This window comes from Erinaceus europaeus, chromosome 12 (genome assembly GCF_950295315.1).
Source record: "Erinaceus europaeus chromosome 12, mEriEur2.1, whole genome shotgun sequence".
NCBI lineage: Eukaryota > Metazoa > Chordata > Mammalia > Eulipotyphla > Erinaceidae > Erinaceus > Erinaceus europaeus.
In genome coordinates, this window is record NC_080173.1 from 1188547 (window position 1) to 1214341 (window position 25795).

The 25795-nt window shown below is 56.0% G+C and overlaps 1 protein-coding gene and 1 pseudogene across 1 annotated transcript in view; one reads left to right on the forward strand and one right to left on the reverse strand.

Annotated features, from left to right (window-relative positions):
* Window positions 1-599: 599 nt before the first annotated feature.
* LOC103117592 (melanoregulin-like) lies at window positions 600-10268 on the reverse strand (annotated as a pseudogene).
* Window positions 10269-13303: 3035 nt separating this feature from the next.
* Window positions 13304-25795, forward strand: part of MRC2 (mannose receptor C type 2) — a 60052-nt gene continuing 47560 nt past the window's right edge. Inside the window, exon 1 of the mRNA XM_060202519.1 lies at window positions 13304-13429. Coding sequence (XP_060058502.1) covers window positions 13354-13429 — 76 coding nt within the window. The 5' untranslated portion in view covers window positions 13304-13353. The remainder of the gene's footprint in view (window positions 13430-25795) is intronic.

The window sequence follows — 25795 nt, forward strand, 5'->3', positions numbered from 1 at the left end:
AACTGTGCTTGGGCTCATTCTACCTGCGGTTTATTTATTTACTCCTAGACACTCCCACTGCTACATCTGTCCTACTGAATAACCGGAAGCGATCTTCAAAATGATGTCCTTGAGTTTCCCAAGGCTCTGAAAAGCTCTTCCAAATCAAAGAAAAGCCACGCAATGTCTGGCATTGGTCTATGTCATGTAACAACTGTTTAAACATTGGTAATACACATTTGAGTTCTAGTATAGCTTTCTCTATTAACCTCATTGTTCTATTCAGTGGAGTATCCTATCCTAATCCCAAAGGGTTAGAGGTTATTGTGCCACAGAAACGAAAAGGCAGCAATAGGGTCTTGGACTCTAATCACATGAACGGATGACCCCACTGACCCACTGAAGGAAGATCACCGGGGTGCGTCAGTGCAATCGGAACATTTCAAGAAGGAACCATATAGCTCCCTCATGAAGACCAGATGTCCAAACTCTTGGTTCTGGGAGGGTTCAGGATCATTTTGCACTTGACACGCCCTCAGCGTGTTTACAACCTTCCATAGACATTTGTCCAATTGGGGTTGGCTGCTGCATTTTCCAGTGGAAGACTCCATTTCTGCCTCCTAGCCTTTCCCCAGGGACTTGAATATGGAAGGGCGAGCAGCTCTTTCTGCCAAGCAGGGGATGCCAGGTTTCTTGGGGTAAGTCCGACTGGCAGTTTTAAAGAACTCTCCTGCTGCTGCATCGAGCGATGAGCTGGCCCACCGCAACGGTGTCTCTCAGAGTTCCCAGCTCGTTGGAAAGGTACTAGTCTCTTCCGCCAGTCTTAGCAATATCTCTCGAGCTTTCCTTGTGTTTTTAGAACCACTAATGGTGCTGGGTTTTGTCACTGACGAGTCTGCTTCCTTCTGAAAGCCCAGATCTTCTAAAATGCGTTTCCATCTGTTTCTCGTTTCCCTTTGAATCTGTCGCAAGGTGTAGATGTCATAGTTGAGTTCTTGCCACTCCTGAGTCTTTGGCCTGCTGATTCTGAACGACGATTAAGTCGCACAGGATCCTGTCATCATCCGCCTCTGTGTGGGGCACGTCGTGGGCATGCTCCACAAATTCTTTTCGTCATCCCTGGCCAGGGGTGCTCCAGATGAGGCATATGGACCATCACTGACCAGCAGCTCCTTCTCGGGCGCCGCGGGCGCAGCCAGGCCCTCAGCCCCACAGCAGGCGAGGGCGGCAGGTGTCCGGGCAGGTGTGGGACGCGGGGAGGCCTGGGGTCTGCAGTGCCACACGCCCACTGCCTCGCTCTCTCTCAACCCCCCGGGCGCAGTTCAGGGGGCCTGCGTCCCCACACAGGGACTCCATGCAGACTGGCTGCCGCCGAGGGCACCGACGGGCCACCCGGGCTGGAGGCGGGGAGAGGACGCTCGAGCCCCGGAGCGCCCCTGATTGATCTTTATAAGTGAAAAAAAGTAAAGGTGTACTAATCCGTATTCATGCCCAGCAAGGCCATTTTGCCTTTTCCCATTTGGGGGAGTTTGAGATGCTACTAGAAACAAGTTTTAAAAAGTAAATTTCTCAGCCTCTTGATTATACTTTTGAGCTCCAGGCAGGAGGACCTCTATTGGATACGGACATCTGGCAGCTGAGTGAGCCCCAGTGGGCACCACAGTATGCTAGAAGTGTGTCATACACGCAACTTGTTTTCTTCTGGCAGAGCCCTGCTCAGCTCTGGCTTACGGTGGTGTAAAGGGGACAGAACCGGGGACTTTGGAGCCACAGGCATGAGAGTCTCTCTGCACGATCATTATGCTGTCCACTCCCGCCCCACGTGACTTTTTTGTAACTCTGCTATCTCTGTTGCTTGGAGTTTAGTCAGTCACTGAGTAGGAGAGACGCAGACATCAGCTCACAATCTGAGGGCAAAGACTTGAGCCTTAGGGGCCAGGTGGTGGCGCACCTGGTTGGGCGCACATGTTGCAATGCCCAGGGACTCAGGTTCCAGCCCCCGGTCCCCACCTGCAGGGGGAGAGCTTTGGGAGTGGTAAAGCAGGCCTGCAGGTGTCTTTGTCTCTTTCCCTCTCTGTCTCTTCCTTCCTCTTGATTTCTGACTGTCTCTATCCAATAAATAAAAATAAACAAAATTAAAGAAACAGATAGGAGCCTTGCCTTACTGAGCCCAAGGAAGGGCGGAGTGCAGAGAGGCTCGAGGAGGGGGTTACATTCAGAAGGAACTGCATCTGCCCCCATGACATGAAAGGGACAGCTGTCAAAGGAGACTTGCAGGGTCAGGCGGTGTGGTGCAATGGGTTAAGCGCACGTGGCGCAAAGCACAAGGACTGGCATAAGGATCCCAGTTCAAGCCCCCAGCTCCCCACCTGCAGGGGAGTCACTTCCCAGGCGGTGAAGCAGGTCTGCAGGTGTCTATCTTTCTCTCCCCCTCTCTGTCTTCCCCTCCTCTCCATTTCTCTCTGTCCTATCCAACAACGAACGACATCAACAATGGCAATAATAATAACCACAATGAGGCTACAACAACAAGGGCAACAAAAGGGGGGAAAAAATGGCCTCCAGGAGCGGTGGATTCGTGGTGCAGGCACCCAGCCCAGCAATAACCCTGGAGGGAAAAACAAAGAGACTTGCCTGTAAGAGGCCTTTGGATACCACCTGGATAACCTGGATACACCTGCTGCCTTTTTTTATGAAGTAAAAAAGAATTTGCCTACTTCCTTCTTGTCCAGAAATGACATGTTTTTCTCCAGTTGAGATGAGCAGTAAGGTGTCTCTTGTACTTCCTAGTTTAGAAAATGATTCTGCTTGTGATTGTCTTGTAGAATCAGTCATCAGGTCCAGCTATTGGCTTCTGGAAAGGTGAAATTTACAACTGACCTGGTAATTTTTTTGCTTTCTGAGAATATTTCCTTCCCATTTGCTTATCCTTCCAGTTGCCCACCATCTTTATCTGCAGTTAAGTTTTACCTTCAGGGAAAGAGATTTGCATACTTGCTGGGGGTGGGGAGTTCCTCTCTCCTAAAATCAAGTTCTGTTTCTTAGCATAGGCTCATTTGAGAGCTTAAGAGCTTGGCATTTAGAACTAGTTCTGGTTCAAATCCTAACCCTGCAAGTTTCAAGGGCTGCTTTCTTAGGTGATTGTAAGGAGAAGAAATATGTAAATGCCTAGCACAAATAGGGGGGAAATTATTTATATTTATTTTTTCTTTTTGTTGCCCTTGATTTTTATTGTTGTAGTAGTTATTATTGTAATTGATGTTATTGTTGGGACAGAGAGAAATGGAGAGAGGAGGGCAAGACAGAGAGGGGGAGAGAAAGACAGACACCTGCAGTCCTGCTTCACCACCTGTGAGGCCACTCCCCTGCAGGTGGGGAGCCGGGGGCTCCAACTGGGATCCTTCCACCGGTCCTTGTGCTTTGCGCCACATGCACTTAACCCGCCCAACTCCCTGGGGAAAATTTTAATGTGACTTAAGAGAGATCATAATGTCTAAGTGCGGTGGGGGGCTGAGTGCTGGGCCGCAGAAAGATCCCAATATCTGAGTGCGTTGGGGCCGAGTGGGCCGCGGCAGAGCATGTGTTCACAGGGCACAAGGACCCAGGTCAGTACCCCAGTCCACACCTGCAGGGGGAGGCTTTGAGAGCAGTGGAGCAGGGCTGCAGGTGTATCTCGGTCCCTGTTTGACTCTCGCATTAGGAATAAAAATCTACTTAAGCTTTGGGACCTAGGACTGATGATCATACAGACATCTCTTCCTCTGTGGCAGGGTGGGGAACCTTATTTTTTCCAAGGGCCATTTACATATTTCTAGCATCAGTCACGAGCCGAACACAATTATCGACCTGAAAATGAGCCCTTGGTGGTGGTGTGGAAAAGCTCCTGGATCTGTGGGCTTTTGGGTCCCACTGGCTTTGTGGACTCTCGTGGAGAGCCCTGGGGCCTCCAGCACGCCCGTTGTGGTTTGCTTGGTCTTGACAGTGCGCTCAATGACTGAGGACTCAGGTGGGCCAGAGATCACTGGCCGGGTACTGTGCACGCTTGACTGTGCTTGAGCACTTAGGGTTGGGCCCTGGCTACGCCAGGCACTTGCACGGGAGAAGTGGCGCTCTGCTGTTTCTCCTTGGTTTCTTCCTCTCTTTTCCTCCTTTCTTTACCAGGCACTACAAATCCACAGCTCCTGGCTGCCTCTTACCTCCCCCCCCTCCCCCCCTTTCTTTCTTCCTTTCATTTATTTATTTTTAATATTTATTTATTTATTTATTACCTCTTGTCGTTATTGTTGTTGATGTCATCGTTGTTGGATAGGACAGAGTGATGGAAAAAGGAGGGGGAGAGAGAGACAGACACCTGCAGACCCGATTCACCGCCTGGGAAGTGACTCCCCTGCAGGTGAGGAGCCGGGGACTTGAACCTGGATCCTTACGCCGGTCCTTGTGCTTGGCACCACCTGCGCATAACCCGCTGCGCTACCACCCGACTCACTCTTTGTTTTATTTATTAATGAGAAAGGATGGAGAGAGAGAACCAGACATCACTCTGGTGCATGTGCTGCCGGGGATTGAACTCGGGACCTCGTGCTTGAGAGCTCAGTGCTTTATCCACTGCGCCACTTCCTGGACCGTGGCAGCCTTTTTCTTTCTGTTTTATTTTTATTTGATAGGACAGAGAAATTGAGAGGGATGGGGTGATAGGCAAAGAGAAAGACCCCTGCAGACCTGCTTCACTGCTCATGAAGTGTCCTCCCTGCAGGTCGGGTACGGGAGCTTGAACCCAGATCCTTATGCATGGTGGTATGTGTGCTTAGCTGGGTGCTCTGCAAGGCCTCCTGGGTTCCTTACCCTCTGTGTAACACAGAGGAGAGTCCACCGGGAGTGGCACAGTTGTGCAGACACAGCCCAGCAGTAACACTGGCAAAAAAGAAAATGGAGGAGGAAAAAAGAATGACTCTTTGGAGCGAATCCTCTTGTCCTTATCACACAGCTCGTGTCGTCTTTTACTGAGAATTTAATTTTGTTTTCTCTTACTTGGTAGACCCAGGCTGCAGGGAGGGCTGGGAGCGGTGTCTGAGTCCAGCCAGGCAGTGTGCGCGGGTGAGAAGGCCCTAGGGCTGAACCGCAGCTTTGGGGAAGAGGCGGGGGAGGAGGAAATGCAGGCAGTTTGGGAGTTAGGCACTGTGGCTGCCGCTCAGCTCGGTGGGTGGGTGGCGGGTGGGGAGACCTGCCAGAGCCTGGAAAAACAGACTGGCCTTGGGAGCGGGTCTGAGCCAGGCGGGGGCCGGCAGTACAAGAGGCCTATTGTGCTCAGCAGGGCTGAGACAGGATGGAGTCAAGGGGGGGGGGGGTGTGAGGCACAGGGCAAGAGACCCTGGTGAGAAGGGGTCAGAGAGCACCTGGCGGGCTGACCTGGCCCCACCCGGCCCAGGGCACAGGTCAGACCTGGCAGTGAAGTCCCAGCTAGAGTGCCGGCACCCTAGCACCACCACTGTGAGTCGCAGCATCCCCAGAGGAGTCGGGATTGCTAGTTGGTGTGCGGACTGAACGGGTGAACCGCAGGGATGAGAATTCTGTGCCATCCTCGCAGATGGCCGCGGTGAAGGTCACAGCGGTGTTGTGTTTGCGTGCCTGGCATCCGGCGCCTCCCCAGTGCCTTGCTCAGCGTCCCTCTTCCCTGTGGCTGGCTAGCGGTCTGCTTGGAGACAGCTGACACCTAGACGGCAGTCCTGCAGCAGGACTGAAGGTGGGGGAGTGGGAACCACGGCTCAGAACATTCATGCTGCAGCTCCCTGTCATCCTGCTGTGTAGATGAAGCAGCCTGAGGCTGGGCAGTCCTGTCTTCTCCTTAGTGTCCAAGTGAACCCTCCTCTGCCTTGGCCTCCTGCGGCATAATGTGGGTGGCGGAGGAGTTTTCAGCGTGTGATAGACACCTGCCACAGGCCCCGTGGGGAGGCGGCAGCACAGGCTTTGCCATTGCCCCTCGAGTCGAGTCTGTCGGTCAGACGTGAGCCTTCAGCCTGACTCCTATGCCCTAAGAAAAGGCCATGCTTGGGGAAGCATGAAAGTGAGGCCTTGCAGGCCAGATGGGGATGCACCTGGTTGAGTGCTCACATTACAGTGCTCAAAGACCTGGGTTCAAGCCCCAGTCTGCACCTGCAGGGGGAAAAGCTTCACAAGCGGTGAAGCTGGGCTGCAGGTGTCTCACTGTCTTCTCTGTCTCCCCCTCAACTTCTCTTTGTCTCTATCCAAATAAATTTATGGAGGTCTTTTTCTACAGGTTAGTTTCAGAAGTCATGGCTCGCTTCTTCATTCATAGACTCCCAGAACCTTCCTGAAACTCAGCCTTGTTCCTCAGCCCATGTCCAGGAGCCTTGTCCAGTTTGGAAACTGTAGAACAGGTCGGCGGGAGCCTCTCGGGAGGAGTATGTCCGAATCCTACCTCTCAACTTGCCGTGTGCCGTGGGTCCGGCATTCGGACCGCGCCCCAGGCGCCACGCCTGTGAACTGCATCTGCTCAGAAAACATCTTCCGTGAACCTGTTGACAGTGCGCTGGGGTAGGCTGAGGGCGAAGCAGAGAGGGCACATCAGACTCGGCTCCTGCTACGGAGGGTCAGGCTTCAGAAGCCGAGACCTGCAAAGTGTCATCAGAGTGAGATGAGTCCTGGGCTTTGGTAAGTGTCACTGAACAGGCCTGTGAAAGATGGATAGGGGCAATATATATAGATAGATTCACACAGAAATATATCGACGGGCAGATGTTTGCAGCAAAGGGCCCTTCGTACCTTCTGCACTGTTCCATTAGGGATGTGTGTCCCAGCAAGGCTCATGTGAAAAGCCACTGTCCTACACCTGCAGCAAGGCTTGGCTCACCTGCCCTCTGAACCCTTGTCACAGCCTGCCTTCCTCTGCACTCTGCCGGCTCTCCCAACACCCTTGCTTCCATCCCAGGCTCAGCACAAGGCTGTGCTCACCGGGGCGCGCGCCTCTTCCTAGGATCTGGCTGAAGGGTCAAGGGCTTTGACTGGGGTTCCTGGAAGGAGGCTGGAGAGGATGGACCGGTGGGGAGGGGCCAAGCAGGCAGGGCTGTGTTTGGGATGCAGGCCAGGGTCTGGGAGGCAGAGCCGGCTCCAGGATGACTTCAGGTTAGTGCAGTGGTGTCTGCATCTTGCTTCCAGGGTTATTGCTGGGGCTCAGGGCCGCCACTGTAAATCCACTGATCCTGGTAACCCCCCCCCCCCCCATTTTATTGGATAGGACAGAGAGAAATTGAGAGAGGAGAGGAAGAGAGAAACATCTGCAGACCTGCTTCACCACTTGTGAAGTGTCTGCCCTGCAGGTGGGGAGCCGGGCTCTCAAACCCAGATCCTTGCTCGGTCCTTGTGCTTGAGTACCATGTGCGCTTACTTGGCCCCAGAAACACTGCATCTTCACACCCAGTGTGTATTTTACAGAATAGAACTTAGCTCACATGATACTGTCTCCCTTCTCTTTCAAAATGCTGGTCTATTTTTTTATTTTTTTAATTTTTTCCTCCTCCAGGGTTATTGCTGGGCTCGGTGCCTGCACCATGAATCCACCGCTCCTGGAGGCCATTTTTCCCCCCTTTTGTTGCCCTTGTTGTAGCTTCGTTGTGGTTATTATTATTGCCCTTGTTGACGCAATTCATTGTTAGATAGGACAGAGAGAAATGGAGAGAGGGGAAGACAGAGAAGGGGAGAGAAAGATAGACACCTGCAGACCTGCTTCACCGCCTGTGAAGCGACTCCCCTGCAGGTGGGGAGCCGGGGGCTCGAACCGGGATCCTTACGCCGGTCCATGCGCTTTGCGCCACATGCGCTTAACCCACTGCGCCACCGCCCGACCCCCGCTGGTCTATTTTTTTAAGTCTACCCTAAGCAAAAAGGCCTGTCTCTTTGTTGCTGCTTCACTGTGGGCTCTGGCCAGCCTCTTAGAGCTGGGCCACCTGGACACAGCAACCTGGCCTGTTAGAGCCCCAGATGAACCCAGAAAGGGTCTGCACCTGCCGAGTAGCTTCCTACCTGTGCTGTCTCCAGTCTGGGGTGAGTGAGGGCTGTTGCCAGGGACTTGTCCTAGTCTTACTCGGCTGGGAATATCAGGTACCAGAGAACAGACAATACCTCATCTAGCTTTCAGGAACAGGAGGCAAGGCCTGGGAGCAACCTCGGGTGGAGCAAAACGGGAGTGCAGAAGCCCCCTTCTGGCTCAGCCCCTTCCTCAGCAGAGCCGTGACTCCAGGTTGGAGGAGCCCTCTGGGAGCAGCCAGCGCCCCTTCCCCTAGCTCCACGGGCTAGGTGGGGAACACGACTCTGGCCACTGAGTCCTCCCACTTTGAGCCCAGCTCTGCTGTCCCCACTTACAACATGGTACCTCAGGTCAACTCGCCTTCCTGATCCTGCGGTGACCAGCTAAATAGAGAGGCACCACTGGTGACCCCTGCTGCAGGCTGCCTCAGTCACACGCCCTGCGCTGAGCCTCCTGGGCCCTGTTGCCTGCTCCAGCTGGAGAAGAAGTAGGGAAGAAATGCCTGGTCCTGAGAGTCCCGAGAAGCCCTTTGTTCTGGCCCTGCCAAGGCAGCCGGGACTTCTGCGTAGCAACATAAAGCACCGATTTTTAAGTTGATAATTTTGTACGGTCCTTGACAGAGAAAAGGTTCCCCACCTTTGCTTTAAAGGAAGCCTTTGGGCTTAGGAGATGGCATAATGGTTCTGCAAAAGATTTATGTAACTAAGGCTCTGCGGCCCCAGGTTCAATCTCCAGCACCACACGCCGGAGCTGGGCCAGGGTTCTGGCTTTTTTTTTTTTGCCTTGGTTATTTCTGGGGCTCAGTGCCGATACTATAATCCACTGCTCCTGGTGGCTTTTTTTTTTTTTTTTTTCATTTTATTGAATAGAATAGAGAAATTGAGAGAGGAGACAGAGATAGACACCTGCAGACCTGCTTCATCACTCATGAAGCCTCTTCCTGCCGGTGGGGAGCAGGAGGCTCAAACCCAGATCCTTGCACAGGTCCTTTGTTGTGTCTGTCTGTCTGTCTCCCTCTGTCTCCCCGCTTCCCTCTCTATTTATGGCTGTCTCTATCCAATAAATAAATATGATTTAAAAAAAGTTTGGGGGGGCGGGTGGTAGTGCAGCAGGTTAAGTGCATGTGGTGCAAAGCGCAAGGACTGGTGTAAGGATCCCGGCTCGAGTCCCCGGCTCCCCACCTGCAGGGGAGTCGCTTCACAGGCGGTGAAGCAGGTCTGCAGGTGTCTGTCTTTCTCTCCTCCTCTCTGTCTTCCCCTCCTCTCTCCATCTCTCTCTGTCCTATCCAACAACGACGACATCAATAAACAACAAGGGCAACAAAAAGGATAGAATGGCCTCCAAGAGTAGTGGATTTGTAGTGCAGGCACTGAGCCCCAGTGATAACCCTGGAGGCAAAAAAAAAAAAAAAAAAAGTGGTCCCGGAGGTGGCACTTTGTATAAAGCACTGGGCTCTCAAGCATGAGGTCCCAAGTTCAATCCCCGGCAGCACATGTATTAGAGTGATGTCTGGGTCTTTCTCTCCTATCTTTCTCATTAGTAAGTAAATGAAATGTTAATATTAACAAGTTTATTTTTTTTGCCTCCAGGGTTATTGTTGAGGCTCGGTGCCTGCAGTACAAATCCACTGTTCCTGGAGGCCATTTTTCTCATTTTGTTGCCCTTGTTGTTACCCTTGTTGTAGTTATTATTGTTGTCGTCATTGTTGGATAGGACAGAGAGAAATGGAGAGAGGAGGGGAAGATAGAGAGGGGGAGAGAAAGACAGACACCTACAGACCTGCTTCACCGCCTGTGAAGCGACTCCCCTGCAGGTGGGGAGCCGGGGGCTCGAACCGGGATCCTTACGCCAGTCCTTGCACTTCGTGCCATGTGAGCTTAACCCGCTGCACTACCGCCCAAACCCCTATAAATTTTATTTATTTATTGATTGATTGATTGATTGATGAGAAAGATAGGAGAGAAAGAACCAGACATCACTCTGGTCCATGTGCTGCCGGGGCTTGAACTCAGGACCTCATGCTTGAGAGTCCAGTGCTTTATCCACTGCGCCACCTCCCGGACCACATAAATTTATTTTTTAAAAGTTAAAAAAATTAAAAGCTAGGGGCTGGGTGGTGGCGCACCTGGTTAAGCACACATGTTAGTGCTCAAGGTCCTGGGTTCCAGCCCCCAGTGCCCACCTGCAGAGGGAAAGCTTCACGAGTGGTGAAGCAGGGCTGCAGGTGTCTGTCTGTCTACATACCCATTCTTCCCAATTTCTGGCTGTCTCTGTCCAATAAAGATAATACAAAAATGTTTTAAAAAATTAAAGACTTAAGTGCACTTAACTGGGTGTGCCACCACTCAGCTCCCTGGCATCTGTCCCACTCAATAAACAATTTATTTATACATGCTCATACACAGTCTTCTAGTGCAGGTTTGGGGCTGAACATGAGCATTGGTTTCCTCTGGGTAAGTGCCCTCCAACAAAAGGGAGAAGGGAAGAACCTTGGGAAGCACCCAGAAGTCTTCCCGGCTTGTATTTGTCCGCAGTGTGAGACAGATGGACCAGGCATAAAATACTCCGGAATTGGGCCGGTAAGACAGCTTACTTGGACAGTGTGCTTGCTTTGCCGTGTGCACAGCCCAACTTCAAGTCCAACTTGTACTGCACCGGGGTAAGCTTTAGTACGTTTACACCAACTACCCCCCCAAAAAAAACAACCTCTGCCCAGAGCAGTGGTGCCCTGGTGACAGGAACCAAAAACACATCCTGTGGCATCAGCACGAGAGAGACAGTTCATCTTGGCTGACTGTTCCGGTCCTGCACCTAGAAGACGCGAAGCCGAACCTTGACACTGGCATCTGGTTCCCCCCTTCTTTTATTATTATTTTGTATTATCTTTATTTATTGGATAGAGACAGCAAGAAACGGGGGAGAGGGGTGATAGGGTGAGAGACACCTGCAGCCCTGTTTCACCACTTGTGAAGCTTTCCCCTTGCAGGTGGGGACCGGGGGCTTGAAGCCAGATCCTTGCATACTGTACCGTGCGCTCGACCAGGAGCACCTCCACCTGGCTCTGTGTATTTGCTTTGGGCGAGGACTGGCTGGCCGTGTTTCTCTTTCCATCCTCCTGCCCCAGCTGGCATCTAGTTAGTCCCCCGTCTTACCTCCCCCCGTGCTTTGCTGTAGCCCCAAGCCTGGCTGTAGTGGCCATGGCGTTGCTCCTGGGGACCCTCCTGCTGGAAAGGCTGCTGAGCCCCAGAGCCAGGGAAGAGCTGGCTAAACTCGGGAGGCCCCAAGCACACAGTGAGGGAGGAAGCCAGAGCTTGTCTGTCAGAAGAGACTAGCTCAAGGACAAACAGCTCAGTGACTTGCGGGGCTGGAGTTGTAACTCAGCTCTCAATCCCAGACCTAGACTCAGCCTGAGCTGGGTGATTCGTTATCCAGAACGAGCCCCGAGGTTTGCCGCACATAACAGTGCCTTTGTGGGGCCGACACCGTGTGGAGCGCACACAGGAGGAAGAGCAAGGACCGGCTCCAGGATCCCGACCGACCGCAGGGGTGTCGCTTCATCAGTCTTGGCGAGTCTCTGCCAAGCAGGGCAGAAACCAGCCACCTGACATCACGGCAAGTCTCTCCTCTGACAGACAAGGCTTCCCAGGTGGGGGGGTTCCTTGGAACACCGCCTGAGTTTCGCTGGAGAGCTGAGGCCCTCGGCGGGACCCGTGGCCAGCACATGGAGAGAGAGGAGCCAGCTGGGGACAGCTTGAGAACCGCCCTGTGTCAGGCTAGGGAGGGTGGCAGCAGCTGTGCGCTAGACTTTCGTGCCTGAGGTACCCGGACGTCCCAGGTTCAACTCCCAGCACCAGCATAAGCCAGAGCTTAGCTGGAGTCTTGTTAACAAACAGGCTGAAAAGCAGCAGCTGCACATGTGGGCTGCTCCAAGGGAGACGGAGGGCCACTTAGCTCGAGCTGCAGCTCATCGGGCCCTGTGCGGATAAGAAGCCTGGGGCGACCCGTGGCCTGCGGCACGGGCCACACCAGAAAATGCGTCCCAGAGCGCAGTGAGGCGCCCAAGGAGGCTGCCGGCCCTGGCCAGGCCAACCGGGAGTGCCAGTGGGCGACCGCACCGGGGCTCTGCCGCCTTGACGTCGCCAAGAACCCGGCCCACGGCCTCGATGCAGAAGCAAGGGAAGACTTACTGAAGGCAAGCTAGGAAGAAAAGCATTTTCGAAAGAAAGAAAACATGGTATTTATTTCTGAAAAATAGCAGTAGACTGGTGGACACTGATAACACTATGACAGTTTCGTGGTGTTTTTATTCGACCAGTTCTGGCGTGGACACCTGTCTTTACCTGCAGGGCCTCTGGGCACCCAGGCCCCACTGGACCCCAGGACTCAGGCGGCCCGCGGGGTCCTTGCCGGGGCAGATGTTTCGGGGGCGCCCGGGCCCGGGACTTGGCGGCCCGCGGCGGCTCCCCTGGGCCGTGACTCCAGCCCGGCGAGCGCCCTTTTTGCCTTCCCTGGGTGTTTCCATCGGGCGCCGGCTCCCAGGCTGAGCAGTGATGTCGGCCGAGGGTCCGGCAGCCAAGGCTCTAGCCCCACACGGGTCCGGGACAGCGAGACCTGCGAGGGTTCGCGTCTCTCCCAGTGTTGGGACCTCGCCCCTTCCCCACCAGGCCGGTGGGTGGTCCTGACGGAGGGGAGGGCTTCTGCGGACAAGGGGAGGGGTCCTGTGCGGGGTCTTGGGGGGGGTCTGCCCGCGGCTCCTTGGGGCGCAGCCGCTGCGGGGGAACTTTCGCCGGAGGCGTCTCGGGACGGGGGCTGCGGGCGGGGGCTGCGGGGCGGGGGCTGCGGGGCGGGGGCGGCGGGCGGGGGCGGCGGGGCGGGGGCTGCGGGGCGGGGGCGGCGGGGGCGGGGGCTGCGGGGCGGGGGCTGCGAGGGCGGGGGCTGCGGGGGCGGGGGCGGCGGGGCGGGGGCGGCGAGGGCGGGGGCGGCGGGGGCGGGGGCTGCGGGGCGGGGGCTGCGAGGGCGGGGGCTGCGGGGGCGGGGGCGGCGGGGCGGGGGCGGCGAGGGCGGGGGCGGCGGGGGCGGGGGCTGCGGGGCGGGGGCTGCGGGGGCTGCGGGGGCGGGGGCTGCGGGGGCGGGGGCGGCGGGGCGGGGGCTGCGGGGGCGGGGGCGGCGGGGCGGGGGCTGGGGGGCGGCGGGGCGGGGGCGGCGGGCCGGGGGCGGCGGGCGGGGGCTGCGGGGGCGGGGGCTGCGAGGGCGCCCCCCTCGTCCCGCCCCTCCCCGCCCCTCCCCCGGGCGGCGCCTCGTCGGCGCGCAGAGACCCCGGGCCCGGCCGCAGCATGGAGCCCGGCGCCCGGCGGCTGCTGCTCGGAGCTGTGCTGCTCGCCGCGCTGCGCCCCCGGCCCGCCACCCCGGGTAGGAGCGGAGGGGAGGGCGAGCCCCGGGCCGTGGGGGTGGACAGACGGACGGACTGTGAAGCTCTTCTGAAAGGGGACCTGAGCGGGGCAGATGTTTCGGGGGGCTCGGCACTGCCGCAGATGGGGGCCCGGGGCAGATGTCTGGGGGGCTCGGGGCCGATGTCTGGGGGGGGGCTCGGGGCCGATGTCTGGGGGGGCCGGGGCCGATGTCTGGGGGGGCCGGGGCCGATGTCTGGGGGGGCTCGGGGCCGATGTCTGGGGGGCTCGGGGCAGATGTCTGGGGGGGCCCGGGGCAGATGTCTGGGGGGGGGGCCCGGGGCCGATGTCTGGGGGGGCCGGGGCAGATGTCTGGGGGGGCCCGGGGCCGATGTCTGGGGGGGGCCCGGGGCCGATGTCTGGGGGGCTCGGGGCAGATGTCTGGGGGGGGGCCCGGGGCCGATGTCTGGGGGGGGGCCCGGGGCCGATGTCTGGGGGGCTCGGGGCAGATGTCTGGGGGGGGGCCCGGGGCCGATGTCTGGGGGGGGGGCCCGGGGCAGATGTCTGGGGGGCTCGGGGCAGATGTCTGGGGGGGCCGGGGCAGATGTCTGGGGGGGGGCCCGGGGCCGATGTCTGGGGGGGGGCCCGGGGCCGATGTCTGGGGGGCTCGGGGCAGATGTCTGGGGGGGGGCCCGGGGCCGATGTCTGGGGGGGGGGCCCGGGGCAGATGTCTGGGGGGCTCGGGGCAGATGTCTGGGGGGGCCGGGGCAGATGTCTGGGGGGGGGCCCGGGGCAGATGTCTGGGGGGGGCCGGGGCCGATGTCTGGGGGGGCCCGGGGCAGATGTCTGGGGGGGGCCGGGGCCGATGTCTGGGGGGCCCGGGGCAGATGGCGTTTGGGTGTTCTTAGGGCAGATGTTTGGCGGGTCCGGGGGCGGATGTTTTGGGGGGTTCGGGGCAGATGTTTGTGTTCTGGGGCGATAGGGGGTCCGGGCCCGGGCTCGCGGGGTCCCGCGCTCGCTCCGCAGGCCGCTCGCTGCCCTCGGTGTGCGCCACAGGGTCTGCGGGTCGGGCATGTGGGGGCCGGGGGTGCGTGCGGTGCGGGGTGCGGGGTGCGGGGGTTGGGGGCTCTGCGCAGGTCCGCGAGCGCCGGGTTCAGGCACAGAGCGGCCGTGCAGACTCCGCAGAAAACAAAGACGCGGGGTTGCCTCCACTTCAGGGGCCAGACAGACAGACAGACGCTTGGGCCAGGAGGTATGCAGGCGGCCATGAAGTCTTAATGGTGGGGAGGGGTCTGCGCAGTGGACTAGGCCCCCCTGCACCCCCAGCCCAGCCGGGACCCGTGCTGGCTGCCTGCCTGCCCACCCTGAGGTCTGTGGCCCAGACACCCGGCGGCCGGCTGTGCAGATGGGGCCCGGGGTGACCCACGTCCTCAGTGAGCAAAGCCACCCAGGACTTACAGGCCAACCTGGAGCTGCTCGCAGACAAACAGGCCAGCACCCAGAGTAACCCCTACCCACTGCAGGCCAGCACCCACAGGGTGACTCCCGGCCCACCGCAGGCCAGCGCACGGGGCCTGCTTGTCCCTCCTGGGGGCTCTGGGAGGCAGGCCTGGTGGTACAGGAAGAGGAGGTGGCCAGGCTAAAGTCCCGGAGCAGAGTGGGAGCCAGGCCCTGGGAGCAGTGGCCAGAGTGCTGACTGGCCTCCCCACAAGCTCCTGAGAGGCCCGGCCAGGGAGGGAGCCTGCAAGCTCCGTTAGGCTGTGTGCCTGGACTTGTAGCCCAGACGGCTTTGAAGGCCCCTCCCAGTGGCACCGCACTGATGACACTCAGGAATCCTAGTTGGGGGGCGGGAGGGGAGGTGAGCGTCTCCGCAGCAGCTGAGTAAGAGGAGAAATGATGTCCTGCTCGAAGCCGTTCCCTCTGTTCAGGATGCTTCTGCTCTGAGGCAGATTCTTTCCTCGTTTTGCACCGAGGAACTGGCTGGCTACTGGAGCGTTCACCAGCAGAGCTCCAAATGGCCCCAGGAAGTGCTGTGAGAGTTTGGCCAGCAATTGCAAGGGGGCTCTGGACCACCAGTAGGGAAGCCCTGTGAGCTGAAAGCATCTTGGCCCTGGGTGGGGCTGGGGGCCAGGGCTACGGGGGCCCTGGGTGGGGCTGGGGGCCAGGGCTACAGGCCCCCGGGGTGGGGCTAGGGGCCAGGGCTACAGGTTCCCCGGGTGGGGCTGGGGGTGGTGGCTACAGTGCAGGGTCTTGTTAGACAGTGGCAGAATCTGCACCCCCTCCCCCATGAAGTTCCCCGAAGCAAATGGCTGCAAAAGCCTGTTAACTGTAGTGTTTTTATAGCATTCAATGCTCCTTGCTGAGTTGGGTATTTGGAGAGGGAGGAAAGAGTAGTGTAGGATACATCCTCAGAGAAAATGAAACGTTGAATAAAAACCTGGGGCTGGGCAGGAATGAGGGTTCCACCAGTGAGTAGCTCGTTGCGGGCACTGTCCATGCAGTCTCTCCTTTCAGCCATTCATAACCTAAGGTCTGAGTGTCACTTGGGCCCATTTGGTGGAAGGAAACAGAAGCTAAGAGCGGTTAGATAATCTGTCTGCAGTTACATCAGTAGTGAGAGACAGGCTGGGACCTCGGAGACATCGTATCTGGAGGCTGGAGAAGGGGGTACAAGGCTCTCTGGGGGGGGAGCTGACCGTTCTAGGGGAGAGTGTGGAAGCTTGCTGGACGGATGGAGCGTTCCAAGGGTGGGAGGGCCGGGTGAAAAAGGAAGTGGGTCAGGTCCCTGGGGTCTAAGCAGGGGATGAGGTGCCAGCGGCCTTGGGGAGTCCACTGGGACTTCCTGACAGGAGGAAGAGGTGTGGGCTAGAAAGGGTGAGGTGACCAGGAGGCCGAGTGAGGTGGCTGGGAAGGTCCTCCCGTGGGGCTGGACTCAACCTCCAGAGGACAGAGAGGGACACATTCCTTTTGGAAAACATCAGGCCCTCCTGCCTCTGCCAAAGTCAGCCAGACACATCGCCCGCACTTCTGGCCCGGCCCTGGGTGAGTCACAGTGTGCAGGGAGCTTTTGCTCGCCCCCACCCCCCACCCCAGACCGAAACCCAAAAAGCACTGGGTCTTCCTAGCCCCTGCCGCTCACCCTGTGTGAGCTGCCCAGACCGGGGTGGCGCCTCTGTGCCTCCCACCCCCGGGGGCAGACGGGCAAGCCTGGGTCTGGACCATCGTGTGCGCCAGAGCAGTCTTGGCTTTCTGGTGTCTGCGTGGCACTGATCTGGGCAGTGGGTGGCAGCGGAGTGAGGGCATTGTCACAGGAGTGTCCACTTGGGCTCAGCTCCCTGTCGGCACCACCTGCTGTGGGACAGTGTGGCAGAAGTGCTGTCGCCAGTCTGTAGGTGCCCAGCTCTGTGCCCGCTGCTCTGTGGGGAGGTCAGGTTACAGGGGCAGGTCGCCACACACCCAGAATGTGTCAACAGTGGGATTTGAACCTCAGAATGGCTTCTCAGCTGAACCCTGTGGAGCTAAGCCCTGCCAGGCACACTAGAAAGAGTTGCTTCTAGGTCCCGCCTCAGCTACAAGTGCTCTGGGGAAAGACGCTGTTCCTGAGGGGAACACTGGGGAGAGGGGCTGCTTTTGCTTCTGCTGTCTGGAGGATTAACTCCCCTCCCCCAGTCTGTGCAGAGGCAAGAACTGAGCCCCGGTCTCCTCAGCAGCCCTGAGGTGGCTACTCAGAGGGGACGGGCTAAGTAAGAGACTGGTTCTGTGGAGGAAGAGTCAGTCCCAACCGGACGTCATTTCCCCAGTTCACATGTTAATTCCTTCCTCAATTCAGTGGATGTTCATTGAGTCCAGGGAGTACTTTAAGCACTGATGACCCTGGCATTATAAAAACAAGAGGGTACAGGGATTAAAAAAAAAAAAAGAGGGTTGGTGGCTTATTCCATGTTCAGGGACCTGGGTTCAAGCCTCTGGTCCCCACCTGCAGAGGGGAGCAGGTGTCTCTTTCTCCACCTCTATCTCCCCTTATCAGTTTCTCTCGATTTTATCAAATTAGAAAATAATGTTTTTAAATATAAATGTCTTAAAGTAATGTTTTATTCATTTATTCCCTTTTGTTGCCCTTGTTTTTTTATTGTTGTAGTTATTATTGTTGTTATTGATGTCATCGTTGTTGGATAGAACAGAGAGGGAGAGAGGAGGGGAAGACAGAGAGGGGGAGAGAAAGACAGACACCTGCAGACCTGCTGCACCGCCTGTGAAGCGACTCCCCTGCAGGTGGGGAGCCGGGGGCTCGAACCGGGATCCTTAAGCCAGTCCTTGTTATAATGTTTTAAAAATAATGTTTTTAAAAGGTTAAAGACTAGTTTATGAGGAGAGAGAGGCCGAGCATCGCTGTAGCGTGTGAGATGTGGACACTGAGTCAGGACCCTGCCTTCAGTCCCGGTCAGTCCAGCCCATTAGCCGCTATTCATCCCAGCTGCTTCTGGGGCTCCAAGGGGTGTCTGCACTTGGGATGACCTGTTCAGGAAGTACCTCCTGGCTAGTCTTGAGATGGAGAAGGCCCCTCCCAGGGTGAGTCCGGCGGGGGGGGGGGGGGTGCCAACCGGCCCCAGCCCCTTAGGAGGGAGGCGGGTCAGCCTCCGTGTTTCACCCAGGGCGCTGGCCGGGTCCCGAGCTAGTTTCTCTTCTCAGGGTCCTCGTGCCCTGCCTCTCTGTCCCTCTCTGTTGCACCTTTAAGCTTGCAGCCCCCCAGCTGTTGGCTGGCTGCTTTCTGCTGTTCTCGGGCCTCTCTCCTGCACTTGAGACCTGCCACCCTCCTTTGCCCCAGCACTCGTATGCCTGAGTGGTGGCGACTCCCCAGGCCACCTGTGTCCCACACCTCACTGCTCCCTTGCTTAGTAATCCCAGGAAGGATGGGAGGGGTCCCAGGGGCCAGGTCACCACTTCTTAGTCTCACCTGGGCTGAGAGGAGACAACGCAGACATTATACAGTGACAAGTCCCAAACAGAGGGGAGACACTGCTTCATTCCTCCCTTGGGGGTGACCTCTAGCAGGGCACCGGGAAAAGCTTCCTGGGGGGGCCTGAGGAGCTCGCAGGGAAGATGAGAAGCCCACCTCCCAGCCTCGCAGTGTGAGCCCCGCTGCCAGCCTGTGCCCTGCAGTGTGTGCAGTGTGAGCCCCGCAGCCAGCCTGTGCCCTGCAGTGTGTGCAGTGTGAGCCCCGCAGCCAGCCTGTGCCCTGCAGTGTGTGCAGTGTGAGCCCCGCTGCCAGCCTGTGCCCTGCAGTGTGTGCAGTGTGAGCCCCGCAGCCAGCCTGTCTCCTGCAGTGTGTGCGCAGTGTGTGAGCCCCGCAGCCAGCCTGTGCCCTGCAGTGTGAGCACCGCAGTCAGCCTGTGCCCTGCAGTGTGTGCAGTGTGAGCGCCGCAGCCAGCCTGTGCCCTGCAGTGTGTGCAGTGTGAGCCACGCAGCCAGCCTGTGCCCTGCAGTGTGTGCAGTGTGAGCCCGCAGCCAGCCTGTGCCCTGTGATGTGTCCAGTGTGAGCCCCGCAGCCAGCCTGTGCCCTGCGGTGTGTGCAGTGTGAGCATCACAGCCAGCCTGTGCCCTGCAGTATGTGCAGTGTGAGTCCCGCAGCCAGCCTGTGCCCTGCGGTGTGAGCAGTGTGAGCACTGCAGCAAGCCTGTGCCCTGCATTATGTGCAGTGTGAGCATCACAGCCAGCCTGTGTCCTGCAGTGTGTGCAGTGTGAGCCCCGTAGCCAGCCTGTGCCCTGCAGTGTGAGCAGTGTGAGCATCACAGCCAGCCTGTGCCCTGCAGTGTGTGCAGTGTGAGCACTGCAGCCAGCCTGTGCCCTGCAGTGTGAGCATCGCAGCCAGCCTGTGCCATGTGGTGTGTGCAGTGTGAGCCCCGCAGCCAGCCTGTGCCCTGCGGTGTGAGCCCCGTAGCCAGCCTGTGCCCTGCGGTGTGTGCAGTGTGAGCCCCGCAGCCAGCCTGTGCCCTGCGGTGTGTGCAGTGTGAGCCCCGTAGCCAGCCTGTGCCCTGCGGTGTGTGCAGTGTGAGCCCCGCAGCCAGCCTGTGCCCTGCAGTGTGTGCAGTGTGAGCCCGCAGCCAGCCTGTGCCCTGCAGTGTGTGTGCAGTGTGAGCCCTGCAGCCAGCCTGTGCCCTGCAGTGTGAGCAGTGTGAGCCCCGCAGCCAGCCTGTGTCCTGCAGTGTGTGCGCAGTGTGTGAGCCCTGCAGCCAGCCTGTGCCCTGCAGTGTGTGCAGTGTGAGCATCACAGCCAGCCTGTGCCCTGCAGTGTGTGTGCAGTGTGAGCCCCACAGCCAGCCTGTGCCCTGCAGTGTGTGTGCAGTGTGAGCCCCACAGCCAGCCTGTGCCCTGCAGTGTGTGTGCAGTGTGAGCCCCGCAGCCTGCCTGTGCCCTGCAGTGTGTGTGCAGTGTGAGCCCCACACCCAGCCTGTGTCCTGCAGTGTGTGCGCAGTGTGTGAGCCCTGCAGCCAGCCTGTGCCCTGCAGTGTGTGCAGTGTGAGCCCCGTAGCCAGCCTGTGCCCTGCAGTGTGTGCAGTGTGAGCACTACAGCCAGCCTGTGCCCTGGCACTGCATGCTTACTGCAATTCTCAGACCACACTACACAGTAGCAGGGGCCACTGTCAATACTCCTGTGGCAACTTCCTTTTTTATGCTTATGCACACACAGACTCCTTCTACACAGATGGGGCCACTTAAAAGATTATTTATCTACCTATTATGATTAAAAGAGATTAAGGAAGAAAGAACAGGAGCATCACTCTGGCACATGTGATGCTGGAGATAAAACTCAGACTGAGGCTTGAGAGCCTAGTATTTTCTTCACTATGCTGCCTTCTGGGCTGCTGGAACCCTGTTTGAACTGTATAATACACTGCATTTTATTTCCTAACATTCTTGGAGATCAAATTACTGAGCGGCCTTATCCTCCCTTCTTCCCTCCCTCCTTCCCATCACACCCACTTCCTCCTCCTCCTCTCTATCCCAGAACACTTTTCAGTTGTAGTTTATGGTGATACCGTCGACTGAACCTGGGTCCTGAGAATCTCAGGCATAAAGATCTTTTGTGTAGTCACTGCTGTCTCTGACTTGCTGCCTCACTTTTTTTTTAAATATATATTTTATTTATTTATTCCCTTTTGTTGCCCTTGTTGTTTTATTGTTGTAGTTATTATTGTTGTTGTCGTTGTTGGATAGGACAGAGAGAAATGGAGAGAGGAGGGGAAGACAGAGAGGGGGAGAGAAAGACAGACACCTGCAGACCTGCTTCACCGCTTGTGAAGCGATTCCCCTGCAGGTGGGGAGCCGGGGTTCGAACCGGGATCCTTATGCCGGTCCTTGTGTTTTGCGCCACCTGTGCTTAGCCCGCTGTACTACAGTCCGACTCCCGCTGCCTCACTCTTAATGGTGTTCGGTGCTACGTTGTAAAGTCACAATGTCTTTATTATTATTATTATTATTTATTCCCTTTTGCCCTTGTTGGTTTATTGTTATAGTTATTATTGTTGGTTGTTATGATGTCGTTGTTGTTGGATAGGACAGAGAGAAATGGAGAGAGGAGGGGGAAGACAGAGGAGGAGAGAAAGACAGACACCTGCAGACCTGCTTCACCGCCTGTGAAGCGACCCTCCTGCAGGTGGGGAGCTGGGGGCTCGAACCGGGATCCTTATGCCGGTCCTTGAGCTTCGCGCCACATATGCTTAACCTGCTGCACTACCGCCCGACTCCCAATCACACTGTCTTTTAAAAAAAGAAAGAACCGTTTCCCCACAGGTGGACACTTGTAAAAATCCTTTTTCTGGCTTTGATGGAGTTTGCGTCGTGGTCTCTGGCCTGTTCCATCCTCAGACTGGAGGGCTCACTGCTGTCTGGTGCGAAGCCCTGAAGAGCAGCCTTGGCCGTCGGCAGAACCAGGTCTTAACTTTCTGAGTGAGGATTGGAGAGCGTCCACGGTCACAGTCCTCCCTTTCTCCTGCGACCTTTGCTTCAGGTCCTGTCTGCACCTCCTGCCAAAGTCCAGGAGAGCCTCTGCTCTCTGTCTACCGGAGGGTCTGCTTGTGCGGGTCTGTCCTGACTTCCCCTTCTCATCTGCCACCTTCAAGTTGCCCACAGCCAGAAGCCCGTCTCTTGGGGCTCCCTCTGCAGTTCCCATCGTGGCTGTGGCCTGCTTCCTCCTCTCTCTCCTTCTGTCTGCTGCAAGGGGCTGGGCCTTTCCTGTGGGCGCGGGTCCCAGAGCTTCGGACGCAGTGGTATCTAGTAAATATTCATCGAGACAGGAGCAAACAGAGGAAGAGCAGACATGAATCGCAGAGAACTTCTCCTCCCAGTTGGGCTGATTAATGAACCTGCTGCATTCTATTACAGTAGGCCAGACGTGCATAGTGTGAAGTCACTCGTGGTCACACAGCTAGTTCCGGTGACACCCACGTCTCACACAGTCAGTTTTATCTTTTCTAATGACTCATTTTAGCGGCAAGGTAATGAAGGCGGTCTTCCAGAACTTGAGGTGGTGCCAAAGTCAAGAATAGCACATAGCACGGAATGAAAATGGACAAAAAGCGGCCCAATGGAAAGCAGAGTGTATTTCAGCTGTTACCGGGAGTTAACATGCTGAGCCACACTGGAAGCAGCACAGTTTCGGGAAGTGTTGATACAAGTCTCAACTGAGGAGTTCAGTCCAGGAGCCAGGGTGGGCTCAGTGGTAGGGCACAGGTTTTGTAATGCTGACTCCAGGTAGGAAAACAAATAATCAACAATTTAATTAATTATTTTTTGGAGAGAGAGACACACACACACTGAGAGCAGAGCACCAAAGCTTCCTGCAGTTTCAGCTGGAATTTTGTGCATATGGCAAAGCAGCAACATTCCAAGAGAGCTTGCCCTTGTTGTTGCCATTATTGTTGTTGTCATTGCTGTTGTTGTTGTTGGATAGGACAGAGAGATAATCGAGAGAGGAGGGAAGACATAGAGAGGGCAAGAAAGACAGATACCTGCAGACCTGCTTCAGACCTGCCTGTGAAGCGACTCCCCTGCAGGTGGGGAGCCAGGGGCTTGAACCAGGATCCTTATGCCGGTCCTTGCGCTTTGCACCACGTGTGCTTAACCCGCTGCGCTACCGCCCAGCCCCCCTGTAGTGATTTAAATTTTTTAAATATTTATTTATTTTCCCTCTTGTTGCCCTTGTTTTTTATCGTTGTTGTAGTTATTATTGTTGTTGTTATTGATGTCATCATTGTTGGATAGGACAGAGAGAAATGGAGAGAGGAGGGGGAGAGAAAGACAGACCCCTGCAGACCTGCTTCACCGCCTGTGAAGCGACTCCCCTGCAGGTGGGGAGCTGGGGGTTCAAACCAGGATCATTATGCTGGTCCTTGTGCTTTGAGCCACCTGTGCTTAACCCGCTGTGCTATCACCTGACTCCCCCTTAGTGATTTTTTAAATCCAGGGTTCAACTTGATGTCATGTTTCTTCAACCTCCTTTGACCCAGAATAGTTTCCTGACCATTTTGTCTTTTATGACATTGCATTTTTGATGACTCTAGAACAGCTGTTTTGTAGAAAGTCTGTAGAAATTTATCTTGATTGCTTACTCATTAGAATCATGTGGACTTTTTGGGAAAGAGCACTTCCTGTGTCCTTTTGTTTGAGTCATATTAATGTCAGTTTGACTCTTCATTGTAATGCGAACTTGGAGCTTTTGACTTCAGTGGTCTAAAGGGTCTCTCCACACTAATAAAGGACCTTTCTCCTTTATCTTCATTAGATATTTGAAGGAAATTAAGCCACAGCTACCACCCCCGTCGATTCCTTTTATTTATTTCATGAGCTAGGGCTGACAGAGCCTGAGCGTCTCTGTGGGGGATGTAGAGCTAGCGGTCAACTTGGGACCTCGTGCTTGGCACCCCGAGAGTTCTACCACTATGCCGCCTCCTGGCCACAGAGGAGGCGTATGGCTTTGCTGCTCTGGGCTGACTTTTCCAGACAGAAACTGGGAGACAGACAGGCAGAGGAGGAAAGACATCACAGCACTGAACTTCCTTCTGTGTGGTGGGGTCAGGGTTCAACATAGGCTGCACGCTGCCTGTGCAGGCACCCTCCCAGGTGAAGCGGCTGTTGTTGAAAAGGGGATGCTGATTATAAGTCTCTCTTTCTTCGTTGTCGTCTCCTCTTCCTCCTTATTCTCCTTTTTCTTTCCTCCTTCTCCTTCTTCTCCTCCTTTTTGCCTCCAGGGTTATCACTGGGGCTCGGTGCCTGCACTAGGAATCCCCTGCTCCTAGAGGCCATTCTTTCTATTTTGTTGCCCTTGTTTATTGTCATTGTTGTTGGATAGGTCAGAGAGAAATCAAGAGAGGAGGGAAGACAGAGGGGGAGAGAAAGATAGACACCTGCAGACCTGCTTCACCCCCCGCCCCTTGCAGGTGGGGAGCCAGGGGCTCGAACCAGGATCCTTGAGCCTGTCCTTGTGCTTCACACCATGTGCGCTTAACCCGCTGTGCTACCGCCCGGCCCCTTGTTTTTTTCGTTTCCCCCCAGAGCACTGCTCAGCGGATGCTTACAAGTGCTGGGGACTGAACCTGGGACTTCAGAGTCTCGAGCATGAAAATCTCTTGCATCCACTCCAAATTTTAGACAAGACTTGTCCAAGCACGTTGTTGGCCAAGGAGGACTAACAGGACAGCTTTGTCCCTGCCCAGCCTTGTGATACCAGGAAGCCCCCTCAGAGCCTTGCTAGGAGGGCGGCCTGGCCCGAAAGCCCAGTGGAAGGGGACCCTGAGGCTATGCTGCCTGGCAAGAGGGGGTCTGTCTGTCTGACTGTCTGTGAGCGAGAGGAGTGCAGCCTCCCCAGGAACCCGCACCTGCTCACTGAGACCCCGAGGAGATTTCCTGGAGATGCCTTCGGGCCTGCTTCTTGTTCTCTTTGGCCTGCAGGGTTATTGCTGGGGCTCGGTGCCTGCACCATGAATCCACTGCTCCCGGAGGCCATTTTTCCCCCTTTTGTTGCCCTTGTTGTTGTAGCCTTGTTGTGGTTATTATTGTTATTGTTGATGTCATTCGTTGTTGGATAGGACAGAGAAAAATGGAGAGAGGAGGGGGAGATAGAGAGGGGGAGAGAAAGACAGACACCTGCAGACCTGCTTCACTGCTGATAAAGCAAGCCCCCCTTCAGGTGGGGAGACACGGGCTCGAACTGGGATCCTTATGCCGGTCCATTAACGCTTTGTGCCACGTGTGCTTAACCCACTGCACTACCGCCTGACCCCCCCCACCCCCGCTTTAATTTTTTAAAAAATTATTGAGTATAAGTAGAGGGAAGGGAACAAACTCCTCACAGATTCAGCACAATGAACAGTCACAAACTGGACACACCCATGTAACAGTGCTCAGATCCAGTATTCCAAGTGCTAGTAAACATTTTTTATAGTCTTACAAGGCAGGGATGTTTTCCCCTTTATTTTTAATTGTCACTGGGGTTATCTCTGGGGCTTGGTACCAACATTATGAATCCTCTACTCCTAGCAGCTAATGTTTCCTTTTTTTTTTTTCCTCCTTTCTATTTTATTTGATAGGACAGAGAGAAATTGAGAGAATGGGGGAGAGGGAAAGGTAGACACTTACAGACCTGCATCATGACTTGTTAAGCTTCCTCCTTGCAGATGGGGAGTGGGGACTAGAACCCAGGTCCTTGTGCATGGTAATGCGTATGTGTGCATATCCCTGATTACTGTGCCTCTTAACACATACACAGTCTTTTTAGAACTACCAAACATACCAGTTGTAGAGAATACAAAGAATATAAAAACCAGAGGCTGGAAATTAGCTCACCTTTTGCCAAGCACACACCTGTTACCACGCTCAAGGACCTGGGTTTGAGCCCCCACTCCCCACCTGCAGGGGCAGCTCCACAGGCTGTGAAGCAAGTCCTGTATCTGTCTTTCTCCCTCTCTGTATCCCCTCCCCTCTCAATTTCTCTCTGTTCTATCAAGTAGGGAGGGAGAGAGGGAGAGAGAGAGTGTGTGTGTATGTGTGTGTGTGTGAGAGAGAGAGGGAGAGAGAGAGTGTGTGTGTATGTGTGTGTGTGTGAGAGAGAGAGGGAGAGAGAGAGTGTGTGTGTATGTGTGTGTGTGTGAGAGGGAGAGAGAGAGAGAGAGAGAGAGAGAAAGACATTGTCAGAAGCAGAAGAATCATACAGGCTCAAGGCTCCCAAAATGACCCTTGGGGCAAATAATAGTAAAACTATGTTTGAAAGAAGAAGTCTGCAGCAGTGGGCTCTCAAAGCCCTGGTCTGATGCGGCAAAACCCAAAGCAACAACGGCAGAAGAAACCTGGCATCTCTGGGAATCCTCTTCATGCCTGACACAACCTTCACCCC